The following is a 15957-nucleotide window of genomic DNA, read 5'->3' on the forward strand; positions in this document are numbered from 1 at the left end:
ATTTTAAATAAGGGGTTAGTGATATAGTTCAGTGATACAGCACCCCTACATTCAATCTCAAAAGACAGAGAGAGGGAGGGAGAAAGAAACAAATATAGAGCAGGAGGAGGATGAGAAAGAGAAAAAGAAGAAGGAGGACAGAAGAAAGAAGGAAGGAGAGAATTGCACTTTTCTAAGATCCACAGGACTACAAAACTTCCTGTCTTTGTTTTTGTAGGATGAGAGTTGAACCCAGGACCTCACATATTCTAGGCAAGGACTACACTGGTTTTTAAATTCACATAATTTTATTTGCACAACTCCCTTTTTCATCTATAAAAATATAAACAACTTTTGCAAACAAATAAGCACAAAATTACATCTTAAAATGGGCAAAATTAAAACCAAACTGTCCAGAGTGAAAGAAGACTGACCTAAACAGCAGCAGAAGACATTACTATCTTCTGCACAGAAATGAAGCCAACTGTGTTTACCTGTGCTGATAAACGTCATCACTTGAGATGTCAGGGGAAACCCCACAGAGAGCTGGCACATGAAATAACCAACGGCACAAAGCCAAATGTCTCTGTGTCTCCATAGCCAAGTTCTATTTGTTAAAAAATTAGTGTCAGTTGTTTCGAAGTAATTCAAGCTTCTGAAATTTGTAGAATGTTCCTTAGCAATTTCCTAAAAGAACCCAGTAGTTCATTTGCAGTGTCCTTCTTCCCTAAAAAGCTAAAATATAACAAGCATCCCCCATGCTGAAGAATCTCTTGTTCTTTGGGGCTCAATAAGGGCCAGAAAAGGACGCCCACAAAATCATTAGCCTTGCTCTGACCAAAAAGTAGGGATTCACCCTGTCTAGAACAAAGGTTTCAACATGGAGAGCCCAAACTTGTCATCTACCATAATGATTGCAGCATCTTAAAATAATAGGAGAAATGAAAAGTTCTTTGTAATAAAGGCATTTTAAGGATATATTTAAAAATTGGTGAAGACATTTAAATGAAGAAATATAGGGAAACAAATGAAAATAAAATCACAGGGTCATCTTGTTGCCTTTTTTTGAAGCAGTATGTTTTTTGGGGGGGAGTTTAGTTTTTTTTCCGGTACCAGAAATCGAACTCATGACCTTGTGCTTGCCAGGCAGGCACTGTGCCACTGAGCTAAATCCCCAGCCCCCTTGAAGTAGTATGTTAACCACAAAGTTACAATGTCCACGGTCTCAGAGAGCAGGAGAAGACAGGGGCTTGGTGGTGAGAGAAAAGGAAGGGATGCTTAGAAAGCAAAAAGCCTTGTAGAGGAAGTTCAGAAGATTGTCAATGCTAAAAATGCCGGGGCGGTCTCAGTTTGCTGCCTTTCGTCCAGGATCCACACTTTTTTATCCTGTGTTGCGGTACTGGGACTGAGTCTGGTACAGGCCTCTTCTGTCTATAGAGGGCGCTGGAGGGACACTGGAGGGAGACAGGTAATCCCGACGCGGCTCTGCTGTGCTCTTTCAGGCTCATTTGGTTCTTGTACGGTTGTCTAGATTCCAGCATCCCCGATGCTCACTTTAGTGGAACCATTTGGGAAACCCTGGTGTGCGTTGCCTCTGTTTCCCCAGCGATCGAGGGAACTCTTGGCTCCTCTGTGGACGCTTTCTTAGAGACGCTCCATGAGTTCTGCAGATGCCCCGCTGCGTGGCATTGCAGCAAGTTGGACTCATGCTCTCCAGAGTGGCCTCCTGCTTGCCAGCCTTGGCCCACGTATCTCAGGGAGCTTTGCCTCTCAAGGGCACCGCTGTCCCTCCTTGCAGAGACAGAACCAGCCCTCGGTGAGGGAAGGGCCCTCTTCCTTTACCCCTTAGTAGGTCACCCTTGGCTACTAGTTAATTTTTTTTCAGTACTGGCTATTCAATTTGGGCTCTTCTCACTGAGCTGCACACACATATATGTGCACATGCATGCACACACAGCTTTTCGTTTTTGTTTTGAGACAGAGTCTTGCTAAGTCACTAAGGTGCCAAGTTGCCCAAGCTGAGCTCGAGCTTGTCATTGTCTTGCTTCAGCCTCCCAGAGTGCTGGGATTAGAGGTATGTGCCACCACTCTCAGCTTGTTAATAGTTCTTTATACTAAACTATTCCTGTGTGAATTACTGTGTGTTTCCTGTCTCCTAAATGGACACTGATAAATGCCTTCATTTTATCAGTTCAAGACTTAGTTTTAGAAGAATTACCTTTAATGTGATTTTATAAAGAAAAAGATTGCCCATGTGTGCAGTTTAAAGAGGCTATTTGCTTTCTTTGGCCACATGGGAGGGGTATTTCTCAAATGAGGCTCCACAGACTCCTGAGCAGACCCTAAGTCAACTACAGCTCTGAAACAGAACCCTCGGAACGCAGTGGTTAACATAGTGACCACGTAGGACAGCAATCCCAGACCTTTTAGAGCTTTCCATGATAACAAAGCCCGCCACAGCACACGTGCCATAGGTTCGCCACCACTGACCTGTGATTCTCACACACCTGAAAAACTCCAGAGCTGTATGACAAATGGTGAAGATATAGGAATGGATGTGTAACTGGAACCAACACAAATCCTTCACTACAAAGTCATCCTTAAAGGCAAATTCAAATGGCTTTTAAATTTTTAAAATTTTTCATTCAGTGCAAAAATGCTGCTGTCATAAGACTACCATGCAGGCATTTGTATTACACTCCAGTTCTGACCAAGGGATCCCCTGAAGTGATCATGTACAACTTTATTTATCTGCTCATTTGGGTGGGGCAATTGTTTATAAAGTTACACCTGTTTTTTTTTTTTTAACTTATTCAGTGTGTTCCAGTGAATAGCCGTATCGCTAATAATGTTTTTCTTTCAACTCCATCTCCTGCCCTTGTTAGTTTTTATTTTGAGACAGGTCTTACTAAGTTGCCCAGGCTAGGCTTGAACTTGCGATCCTCCTGCTTCAGCCTCCCTGAATGCTGGAGTTACAGGCACTCGCTGCCATGGGCAGATTCATTAACATTTTATAGATGTGTGCACACAGAAAAGTATGTAAGCTACAAGTGTGTAAACATTCCTGAATGCCCCTCAGTGGCTGCTCCTGTGTGACCTGCATCTTTACATTTCTGGGAATGCTCTGGAAGCTGGCTCCTGCAGAGGTGATCTCAGGTAGTGTTTCCTTGCTTTTGACACTAACAGTGCACAAACTGGGTGCATGAATTTAGGGCATGTGAGAACTCTGAGCTGTGGCTCCCGAGAACAGAAATCCAGCCAGGCGGTGGTGCCACCAAAATCTGATGAAGGTGTGCACTGATTTGCTATAACCTATGCTGTCATGGCAATAGTTGTCCTAAAGAAAGGCTTAGCTGGTGCAGCACAGAGCAAGGTTACACTTCTGTTTTGCAGATTATTTGTAAGAGGCACTGCCTATCCTAGGTCTGTGTCAGGAAAATGACATACAAATTTATCAAGTTTCCTGGTCTACTGAGCACACAGGAGGCAAGCAGAACAGTATAATTCTTCTCAGGCTGTGCAAGATTGTCATTGAGGGGCGGCCACGTGACGAACAGTACAGTAACTCTATGGATGCTTTGGCAGACTTTAGGAGACATAGTCGTATACCTTTTGTATGTATGTGCTTTTAATAATTTTTATTTTTAATAGCTTTGGATTTACTGAAAAGTTGCAGACTGGATGGAGTGCGCTCATATATCACACACAGTTTTCCCTATTCATTAACATCTTATACTCGTTATGCAATTTTTATCACAGTTAATGAACCAATATTGTGACGCTGTCAGCTAAGGTCTATAGTTTACTCAGGTTTCCTTACGTTTTTACCTGATGCCCTTTTTCTGTCCCAGAATCCCATGAAGAGCACCACACTATATTAGGTCAGATCTTCTGAGGCTGCTCTGAGCAGATAGTTTCTCTTCTGAGACTTTACTGATTTTTGTTAATCTCAACAGTTTTGCAGGGTACTGTTTAGACATTCTACAGAACATCCTTTAATTGGGATTTGTCTAATTATTATGTTTTCATTATTGCTAGTATATTCCAGTGTCTTGGTTACTTTTCTCTCATTGCTGGGACAAAATACCTGATGCCCCAAATTAAGGAAGGAAAAGTTTATTTCGCTTACAGTTTGTGGAGGTTTCCAGTCCATACTTGGCAAATTACAAAGCAGAGTGGCACAGGGCAGAGGGCTACAGCTGATGGCAGCAGAACACAGCAAAAGCAACAACACACACGAGGACGGAATGGCCTCAAGCACCCTTTTCCTCTCCCTTACATATGCAAACTATCCACCCCAGGGCGGGTGTAGCTCTCACACCCATAATCAGTCAAACTCTAAAAGCCTGCCCCAAGACCACAAGAGGCTTTGGGGGACACCCAGACACAAACCATAACATCCAGGTTGTTAGTTCCTTCAAATATCTCACCAAAAAAAGTCTGAATTTGGAAATATGTCATACATTTGTTTGTAAACCTCTGGTCTACATCAAAGCAGAATGTGAATATATGTACAAGTCAAAGTAGTGAGGATGCTTATTCCACCAGTTGAACTTAGTTGCAAAAGACCAAGTAGGTTTTTGACCTTCCCACAGTGTGGGGGTAGAATCTCAAGGTGTAGACTGTATCCCCTGCAGTGTTCCAGATCATCAGCCACTTGTCCCACTTCTCCGCTCTCAAATTAGGAAACAGAAGCCCAAATTAGGAAACAGAAAGAAGTATATCCTATTAATTTATGTCTGGTCCCATTGAAGTATTCCAGTTATTGGAAAGCTACTGTAGATTTTCTAGTAATTAAACCTGGACAAGTTATGGACTTAATCAAAACACCTTTCAAGAGTTCACTGGTCTTTGGGTTTTTTTTTCCCCTGAGGCAGGGTCTTGCTATGTAGTCCAGTCGGACCTTGAACTTACTATGTAGCTGAGGCTGGCCTTAAGCTCATAGTCACAGTAGTCCTCCAGCCTCAGCTTCCCAGCTGCTGGGATTACGGGCATGCACCACCATACCTCGCTGCTCTGCTCTTCATAATGACAGTGCAGCCCCTCACTGACTAGCAGCTTTGGAGCACTAAACATTATGACAGTGCTGGAAATGGTACAAGATGTGGCTCAGTAAAGAAGACAGTATCCAATATGTCACCTGGAGCTCAGAATTGAAATGTTTGTATTGGAATGTAGACTGACCTGTAGATGTGCTCTGCGAACCGAAACATACTCACCGTGTTGGCCAGCTCTAGGTAGCTCCCTCCTACAGAGCTGCCAAAATGTGAGAGCTGTGTGAGCAGTTTGTGGAGAGCAGCTTGCTGATGCACAGTGCTTCCGCCACACTCGAGCAGCTTCTGCAGGGCTGACTGAGCGTGCAAGTCTGGGCTCTGGAGGTCCCTGGCACCACAGTCATATTCCCAGCTCTCCTTTGCTGCTGATAAGGCACCTAGGTCCAGGAGAAGCAGGGAAAATAAAGAGACATTTCCATCATTAGTCTGCGGGTGGCCAATAGGCAATGATTTGGAACTTCCTAACTCTTCCACGTGCCAGCAGCTTAGAACGCATGTGGCATCCAGGCTGCCTGCTAAGCACTTTCCCTTTCAAAATGACACATGGGGAGCCTGGAGATAAAAGCAGTTTTAGGCAGAGCATTCAGAAATAACCATCCAATGAATGCGTGTCCCTGAAACAAAATGCTTAGCAAAAAAGCACTGGAGAGTCAAGCAAAAGGAATCCAGACCAGAGCCATATCTGTTTGTGATTCACACAGGCTAAATGTGTTAACCCTAGCAGAAGTAATTTTGTTTCTCCAATGTGGAAAAAGGATGGAAGTGAGAAGACACACATTAGGACATGACACTCTACCACAACTTTCTGACGTCAGTGTGCTCACACCCAGAAGAAGCTAGACTGTACTTTACAGGTAGGTACAGCCAGGCAGGCGAGTTCTGGGCCATAAAATGTGAACATAAGTAAGAAGCATCACCTCCAGGCCTTCTGGCCTAGGTCAAATCCTTGGAAGCTGCTACAGATGGTGGAGCCGTGAGGTGCAAGATGCCTGGACCCCCAAATCATCTCCTCAGGGAAGCTATCTGTCATCCAGAGTACTCCCTTTATATTTTATGTGAGGAAATAAACTTGTATTGTGTTTGATTCAACATATCTTTTTGGTTTGCTAGTTATAACAGTATTACCTTAACTACTATAGCAGATTATAACCTAATAAAAGGTGCTAGTAATTGTAATACAATGGTAAAGCATAATGAGAAAGTGGAGTTAGAGGAGTAGTACCTAACATAGCTCACCTGGAAAAGGAAGGCAAAGTTCAGGGAAACTTCCTGGAGGAGAAAGCCTGACGCTTCAGTTGTCACCCTGCCTAGAAAAGTTAGACTGGGGAAAAGACTGCTCTGTTGTGTTCATTTCTTAACAGAAATCTTGTGGGTGCACGTGGTTGGTGGATCTTGGGTCACGTGCCTCTGCCCTAGCCACAGTGGAGGCTATGAAATTTGTTTTCTGGTTTCTATTTGGGGAAGCTAGGACTTGTAAGGTGAATCATTTCTTAAACAGAGAAAGGGTATTCAAAAAGCCTGGGCAGCCAGGCAAAGATCATGACAAAGGACCACACAGGCACATGGACTTCCTACTAGAGACTCAGCAGAAGGCAAGATAAATTGTAGCTCCTGCCTGAGGAGTTTCATGCTGATTGGTCTTTAATATAGGACTTCTGGTGACAAAGAGATTCAAAATTATTCAGTTTGTACAATGAAATGAGAATATACAAGTGAAACAATTTTTATACACTGATAAAAAATACAATGAATGTTTAAATTTTAAAAGATTTATTATAGTGAAAAGGTGGATGAGGACATATGGCAATGTTTTTACAAGCCTGCCTTTGTGTTGAATAGCACTCAACAGCAACGTTCACCATATTTTTGATCACACCTTTATTACACCTAAAGACATTCATGAACGAGGCTTTCCTCAACTGCTTCAGGAAATGGTGAGAACAAGGGTAAGTGTGTTTGCAGTGAGGGGGAATATTTTAAGGTGATTAATAGTAATGCGTCTTACAATAATAAACTTTTTAATTTAAATATATCGTATGTTTTAATCAGTCCTTATATACAGATTATTCTAGTTTACTTGAGTACACATACAACAAACTACAAATTGTGTACAGTTCTGACATGAACGGCCAATCTCTTTCTACAGTGTACTGATGAATTTAATCAATATTACCATGCAAACTATCTTCGGATGGTTTCTCCTCCTTGTTCCTGCTCTGCTTGTCTCTGTCAGCCTGATGCAACATTCTTTTTATACAGTGATGTATGCATGGAATACAACAAAGCAAGCAATTCCATCACCATGCTGGTAGCTGCTCAAAGTTTATTTTCATGCAAAATCTATCAACTGTACTGCAAAGGAGGTCTTGCTTTCCTTCAGCATAGACTACAAAATTTTGGCCTGTCCTCCCTCCCCTCCCCCAATGAATGCTCTGCTATCTACTTAGTCGCCTCAGCTCCACTGTTCTGGCCCCAGCAACATGTGGCACGCAGACAGACTTAGGTTAGAGTTGAAACACGGGCCCCTATGCGGGCCTGAATCTCAGGCTGTCTCTATTGCACATGAGAGCGTTAGCCTGTGCCTCTGTTCTCCACAGTGTCTCCAGCACTGTACCTATGGCCTGTGACATATTAGGTATGCAATAAACATTTATTGAGTAGATTACTCAATTATTCATAGTTGTAGTATGCCAGGTTCTCACTTTTTAGCCAGGAAAAAGCAATATGGGGACTACTTTGCAAAAATAATTAAAATAAATTATGCACTGACACTTTATCAAGGAAAAGAAAGCCCCATTTTCCGATAACAACATACAGTAAGATTTTAACTGGGATAAGACAGCAAGAGAAAGATTTGTTTGAAATTTATTATGCCCATTTTCTGGCAGAATTATGCCATTCTCTCTCTCTCTCTGTCTCTCTCTGTCTCTCTGTCTCTGTCTCTCTCTCTCTCTGTCTCTCTCTCTCTCTGTCTCTCTCTCTCATCACCTCTCAGTGCTGTTGCAGGGAAAATGCTTCAGAAAAGTCATCAGACCAATTCTAGCCTTCATCAGAGGGAGAGCTCCTTGCAGCATAGATTCTATCTCAGCTTGGAATTAACATTTTTAGTGTTTCATACGGTATCTGTTACTTAGTGAGTCATGGAAACCCATTTTCTGGCAGAATCATATAATCAAGTTAGGCAAGTTCCATATTAATTAGCAAGATCAAAAGCCCTTCCTATTATTAGCATAACAATTTTTGCTGAAATGATGTTGAGAAACTCAGGTTTTTGCTAAGGACCAAGGCAATCGTAATAATACCCACACAAATGGAACAATAGAAAGGAAGCACACCTTAAAAAAATATATAATATTCTTTATTCTCCTTTCATCAGTCTTCATATCAGATTTTCCTAGATAAAAACCAACATTCCTAAGACAAAAAAAAACCAAGTCAGGTTGCTGGAATGATCCCACAAAAAATTCTGAAAATGTAGGAAAATAAGCATCTCCCTCTAGCCCTCTGAAACCTGATGGTCCCTGGTGGTTCAAGGGTCTGGCCAGACTCAGCTCAGCCCCTTGCTAACTTCTACCAGTTTTTGTGCTTCAGGAAAGAAAACGCTGAGGCCCCTCTCTCCCTCTCCTCCCTCCTTCTCTCTCCCTTCCCCCCAACTTTTCTGCTTGCCCACCTCCAAAAGATTCCACGACTCACTAACAGATACCGTATGAGACACTAAAAATGTTAATTCCAAGCTGAGATAGAATCTATGCTGCAAGGAGCTCTCCCTCTGATGAAGGCTAGAATTGGTTTGACGACTTTTCTGAAGCATTTTCCCTGCAACAGCACTGGGAGGTGATGAGAGAGAGAGAGAAAGAGAGAGAGAGAGAGAGAGAGAGAGAGAGAGAGAGCGCTCCTCAATTCACTCTTTCAAATCTCTTTCATTAAATCTGTAGTGATGGGTGAGGAAAAGGCTCCTTTATCCCCCTGTAACCATGTTTGTATATTAACATGAATGCTTGTGCCTTAATATTCAAGAGAAGCTTTGTAATTACACCACTAGGTTGCAATTCCCCAGGTTCTGTGTCTGCATGCACCACTGGGGATCAAGTCCAGGGCTTGACGCACACTAGGCAAGTACTCTATCACTGAGCTACATTACCTTGCTTAATATTTCTTATGAAAGCTATAAGTGAAAGAAATATTAAGATTTAAAATGATTTAGATTTTACTTGATACCAATGCATCAGGTCAACTGTCTCATAGACTTTCCTATAAGACATTTGTACATAAAAAAGGCCTATTCACAGCAGGAAGCGCTGTGCTTTCTTTTCCCTACCTAAGGCATGTACCTGCAGTTTCATTGTTCCTCCTGCTCATGAAGGTCTAGCAGGGTGGTCATCTTTAAGACCCTCTAACGTGACTACTGCAGTGCTCAGGCCTTCCACCTGCTGCTTCTGTGCTCCAAGTGCTGTTCCCCACTTCTTTGCCTGGCTCACTTCTCAGACAAATGCTTTCTTACATGTGCACTCAGTGCTCTATTCCATCTTGTTCTAGAAGCAGGAAGATTTGGGGATCACAAGCACCAGCTCTGGCTTTAGGCTTTCTAAATTTAAGTCCCTGTTATGCCTATGTGATCTCGGACAAGATGATAATGAGAAGGTAACTGTATTTGTGAAAGTGTTGTGAAAGTGAAAAGTTGTGAAAGTGAAAAGAAAGAAAGAAAGAAAGGTTACAAAGTTTGAACATCTCTCCACATGATCTCTTAATACTACCCAATGCGAAGTTCTTTTCTTTTCCCCCTGCAGGCTTACAAAAATACATTGACTAATAATAAGCCAACACAAGTGGTCCCACAAGTGGAATTGACAGCCTGTGAAAGATGGCTTGAATATCCCATCCGGCCTAGATAGTCACCCTGGGATTCTTAACACTAATCAGTCTATAAATGGTTAGGGCCACTACAGCTGAATATGCTGGCCACTTAGCAAAATGCATGAGGCACATGATGTGATTTTTTTTACTACCATCTGAAAATATCACTTGACATAGCCACACACACAGAACTGTCTTTTATAACAACTGAAGTGGGCAAGTGGAGAATGTTTTAGTAAATTTTTACCTTCAGGAAGGTATTAAGACAACTAACAAAGGTCATTTTTAGGCACTAATTCCTTTGTAACCACTGTTCCACTGTCCATTGGGAGTATCTGAAGTTTGTAAATATAATTCTCTTGGTTAGGATAAGTTAGATTATGTTGCAGTAACAAAAAATTCTCCTTCCCACACCAAATGTAGGTGATTTTTAAAAAGGTTTCTGTCTCCTGGACATGATCATCTTTGGGTCAACAGGGATCTGTGCTCCTGGTAGTCCCTCAGGGCCATGAGCTGCTGTCCAGCTGGAATAGGGTTTGGGAGGGTGTTATATTGGCAAGTGGGTGCTCTGGCACTGAAGTGGATCACGAATCACTAGCCAGAGGTAGTCATGCAGGCCAACTCAACCTGAAGGAACAGAGGACATGAGATCTTACCCACATGTCTGGAAGGGAAGAACAAGATATACTTGCTGAGCACAAAGACGAAGTGAAGTGTCAGACTGTAATACAGTTAAGATTTTCATATTCTCTCAAATATGATAATATTAAAAGGTTTCTTTTATTTTTGTTTTTGTCATGCTAGGGGTTAAACACAGCCTCACACATGCTAGGCAAACACTGTACAACTGAGCCATACTCCAAGGGGCCCTTTCTTTTTCTAAAAAACTTTATTGCACCATGACCAACCACATGCCCTGTATCTTATTACCCTTCAGCATACAGAATTAATTGCTACACGTTATTCTTGGTTTGTTAAAACAAGAATGTGGCAACCACACTTTGTTCATGCATACAAAAATAGCAACAAAAGGCCATTTTTTCTGACTACAATATTCTTATGCAAAACTATATATACACATAAACATATGTAATATACTGTGTGTATATGTATTGTATATATTCCAGCTTTTATGTGGAATAAAATATGATGGCTGAAAAGAAACACTATATGCATTAGTGAGCTTTGCAGTACTACAATAAAATACCCAAGACAGCTAACTTATAAAGAGGAAAATTTTACTCAGCACACGGTTATGGAGGTCTGAGGGTCTGGTACCTGCACTGGCTCAGTTCTGGTGAGGGCCCTCTCTCCTGGCTGCATCATATCATGGTGAAGGTGCACAAGTGCAAAAGCTCTTACACTGCCAAACAGGAAGCCAGAGAGAGAGAGAAGAAGTCTAGGGTCCTACTCTCTCCTTTGAGACCATGCCCCCAGTGATCCAGGGATGCCCAGCTCTCTAAGGTTCTATCACTTCCCCAAACTGCCACTTGTGGAACAAGCCTTCAATCACCAGACCATAGACCTAAGTTTTTAAAAACAGTGCAGGTTCAAAAATATCCTTATTTGGATTGGACAGTTAAAAAAAACTAGAAAAAGAGACATGCTGACCAAGTTCACCTTAGTAAAAGCATCAGAGGAAAAACCAGGTTGATCAAAGAACACCAGAAAGTCACCAAATGGAACCCTCTCTCCAAGGCAGAGGCACATCATTGGAGTGTGGGATTTGTTCTTCTTTCACAGTTATGTCTACTATATCTTACAACTGTGATTTAACCTCTCTTCTCTTGCCACCTTATATGTTACCTGCTACACAGATAACACAACTTATCTAACAGAGGATTAATAGGTAAGAAAGATAAGACTCACAAAATTGTGCCAGTACTCTCCTTTTCTCCTGCTTATTCTCAAAGGCTCCCCAGTGAGGAGATAACCACTCTATGCATTAGTATGCACAGGCTGCCAGAACGAAGTACCATAGCCTGAGTGACTTAAACCACAGGTATTTATTTCCTCGCAGTTCTAGATACTGGTAGCCTGAGACTGGGTAACAGTCTGGGTGCATCCTGATGAGGGGTCCTTCTTGTCTGCAGATGGCCACCACTTTGCTATGTCCTCACAAAGCCACAGAAAGGACAAGAACAAGCTCTTCAGTGTCTGGGCTTATGAGGGCACCAACCCCATGATGAGGGTCCAACACTCATGTCTTCATTTTACACCAATTACCTTCCAAAGGCCCTGTCTCCAGACATTATCACACTGGGAGTTAAGGTTTCCACATAAGAATTTGGAGGGAAATTTGGAGGGAACAAATTTTCAGTCTACAATAACCACTGTGCAATTTCTCTCTAGACCAGTAAAGAAACTGACTGCATAGCTATAGGTGTTAAAGTTCCAAGCATAAGTCTCTCTGTACACAAAACAAAGAAGGCCATCATAGCTGCTTCTGCAGCTCCTACGAAACTCTCAGAAGGTAAAAATAAGTGTACTCTTTACAAACACAGACTACAATACTTAGTTTTAGAAGATGGCAGGGCAGCTTCTAAATATTTCACTTTCTGAATGTCTCTCAGAGGTAAAGAACATGCTTAGCATGCACAGGGCCCTGTGTTCAATCCCCAGCAGTGCCCCTCAAGATGAAGAAAGAAGCAAAACAAAAAAAAAAGCACAGAAGACAAGTATAAATTTGACACGTTTATAAAACATATCACTGGGGAAACTCTGCTCTCTGAGAGAAGGTTGGAACAGAGAACCTGTCAAACAATGAGATCCTTGCCCTTCTGGGTACTTGGCAGCTACAGGCTAGTACTTTAATCTCATCTTCAAAGTGCCACCCAGGTTGGGTTCCAAGGCCTGTAATTACTTTGCTATTCACTGAAGGTATTATGCCACCTTCCCCGTAGCATTTCTTGAGAATAAAGCAAGCCTAAGCCTTTGGAACACTTAAATTTCACCTTACAGACATTAACAATAATCAGGATAGCTAGCACTATTATAGTAGGGGCTGAACACTATTTAAGCACTTTACATGTATTACCTTACTGAATCTTAGCCTATGAATAGCTACATTTATTTTTTCCAATCTTTAGAAAAGGACATTTTCTCTTTCATCTTAATATTGTAGACACTGCTTATTTGCATAGGAGAATGTTTAAGAATTGGGGTTTTGTAGGGGCCAAATCAGTCATCATAACCAGCAAATTATTTAACCTACATTGCAGTCTCCTCATCTTGAAAATGGGGATAGCATGTTGTTTACAGATTTATTGTGAGAAATTAAAATAAGTTACAAATGAGAGCATTCACACAATCCCTCTGTATGATAAACTGATAACAAATGTTAGCAATTAAGTGATCACATGTATTCGGAATCCATTTCAGACAACAGGAAATAAATATATGGGAAAAAGGGAAACTTTCAACTTCCAAAATGGCACATTATAATTACTAAGTCTTAAAAAAAAGTAATACTTTTGGTATCTAATTAGTGCCTAACAGTTCATAGAATAATAAATATTGGAATTATTACAAAGAAAATGAAAATAGCCAATTATGACAGGGCCCAAATCCAGTTCTCTGAGTATGGATGTATTCCATTAAGGAGTCAGTTTTCAGTTATGGCATTTGGCCATCTTTGTTTCCATATTCCACTCAGCCCATTCTTACCCTGAGAAGATAACTGCCCTCCCAAAATTTGGGGCCAGTACTACAAGGACATGTGCATAGTTCGTCCCCAGCAGCAGCTGAACGTGCATAATTTATCCATCAGATCTGTGCTCTGGCCCCCATAACTCGCTGTTTTCAACCTCTTGGTCCTTCTTTTCCATCCTCCATTGAAGTGCCAAGGCCTCTCTTAGGAAAGCTGCTCCTGATATTTTCTTTTGGTTCATGTCTGCAGCATCTGCAGCAATGTCTCCTTTGCACACCTGATACTGGTTAGAACAGACCCTGACACAGTCATGAAGATGATAATGCAGTGTATGAACAGCATTTTATGACATCATCTATGTTCAGTGGCCATTTATCTTTCAGTTATATGGACTGTTCAGAGAATGTTCCTCAGTAGCAAGAGAGAAAACACTCTCTTCCAAACAAAAGCAGCAGCTACCTTTCTGAACTTAGAACTACCCTACTAATACTATGTATACTCTTTAGCTGGGAGGACTTCAACAAACTGGCTGCCAGGTGTCAGCCTCCCCTCCATAGCCCATGTACAATTTCTAGACAATACTGACATCAACAGAAGCAGCAGAAAATTGTTTGGTCCACAACAGACTCACCATAGGAGTCTTTAGTCATTTATTAATGTCAATGTTTGGTCCAAATTCAGAAGTCCAATTCCCACGAGGGCCACGGACTCTTTGGCCACAATTATGTTGTGAACACAGGCCAACTGTCTTAAAAGCTGTGCCTGTGATCACAGGGAGAACTGGATGGGAAAGGACAAATAAACACAGCCCACCTAACCTTAGAGAAAATTTAAAAAAAAGCAATTCAGAGCACACATTCTACCAAAAGGAGGTAAATAATGTCACCTCTGAGGTGACAAAAGTCAGGTCTTCATCCTTTAGCTATCTAAACAAAGTGCTTATTAGGGTCCTTTTCTGAATAACAAATATAATCTTGAATTTCAATGTAACATTGGAAATAGGGTACTTTGAAACGAACTCCCTCCCTCTCTTCTCTCCTGCTAAAACTGTTAATAGGTGACAAGAAAGACAGAAATGAGGAAGTGCATTTTTCTTACTCAAGTGTGCTTAGGATATGATCGCTATTAGTGGGCATTTTTAATGTCCTGCTGTGGACAAACAAATTCAGCAATCCTTGATGTGTTCCAGCACAGGCTTGAGAACTCCTAGGGAGAGATATTTTAGAGACAACTAAAGGAGCAGCTGAAATAAACAGACTTTTAAATCCTCCAGCTACAGTTCCATTGTTCTCCTGACCAAATTTAATATAAAAGGCAAAGTGTCTGCCCTTTAGCTGTTAATAATTTAGTTATGAAAGCACAGCTGAGGCAAGCATCTTTAACCTTTAAAAAAACAATTAAAATAATACTTGGCAGCTTATTATCTTAGCATGTCTAAACTAGATATGTGAAGGAGATAAGCAGAAGGGTTGAATCAGGGCTAAAGAATTCAGAGAGTTTGGGGAGAGTATTAAAATGAGGAGGCTTTAGTTCTCAGAAGTGTTCACTGAGTTTCACATCCATCCACAGAGAGTCTAGTCCCTTAGGCCACTGAGGTTAGCCTTCAAGAGGGTAATAACATCTATGATCCAGCTGAATTTTTAAATTATTGTTTTTAAAGATTTGTGTTCCTTGGTTAAAGAAAGCCTATTTTAGATGGATTTCTCTTACATGGCACATTAATAGATTATGTATTCACTACGACCTTGGCCATGGCTACTTTTTAATGCTAGGTGATGAATGGGGATATGGCTAATTTGGGCCTGCTCTCTGGGAAGAGAAGCACCACATACCCTCTGGTTGGCTCACCCATAGGCTTGCCACCGTGTGTCTTGGCTGGAAATCAACCTAACCCCAAATGGAAAATGCCGGAGAGGAAAACACATATATAGGAACACATAAAGTGGTTCTGAGTCCATCTTCCTAGTAAAACAAATAGAACTTTATTATCCTTTATTCCTGAAGGTTAGTGTTTTTCATTTCGGTTTTCTCAAAATAGTGGATCACACTGATTTTTAAAAAAATGTTAACTTGTTTTTCATGCAAGAGACAAACCCAGCACAGTCACAATGCATTACATGTAGTCTATATAATGTTGATTCAGGTGCACTGTGCTTAGGATTTTCACATCTCAGTTCAAAGGTAAAGTTGGCCTACATTTTTTCCCTGCACTATCCCTGTAAAGTTTTGCTATTAAGGTTATATGGGACTGTATGAGACTGGAATTGCTTTGTTGTTCTTTGAGTGCTAGGTAGAGCAGCTCAGCAAGGATGCTGTAGGGGCCTAAAGTTTCCTTTATAGAGACTGCTCTTTTAATTTCATTAATAAGTTACAGAACCACTCAGGTTTTATATTCTTTAATGAATTAATTTTAGTAACATT

The 15957-nt window shown here is 41.3% G+C and overlaps 1 protein-coding gene across 1 annotated transcript in view; it reads right to left on the reverse strand.

Annotated features, from left to right (window-relative positions):
• Positions 1-15957, reverse strand: part of Mcc (mutated in colorectal cancers) — a 336531-nt gene that overhangs the window by 299318 nt on the left and 21256 nt on the right. The window contains exon 2 of the mRNA XM_005376512.2: positions 5199-5410. Coding sequence (XP_005376569.1) covers positions 5199-5410 — 212 coding nt within the window. The remainder of the gene's footprint in view (positions 1-5198; positions 5411-15957) is intronic.

Source organism: Chinchilla lanigera, unplaced genomic scaffold, assembly GCF_000276665.1.
Source record: "Chinchilla lanigera isolate Chin_1 unplaced genomic scaffold, ChiLan1.0 scaffold00007, whole genome shotgun sequence".
Taxonomy (NCBI): domain Eukaryota; kingdom Metazoa; phylum Chordata; class Mammalia; order Rodentia; family Chinchillidae; genus Chinchilla; species Chinchilla lanigera.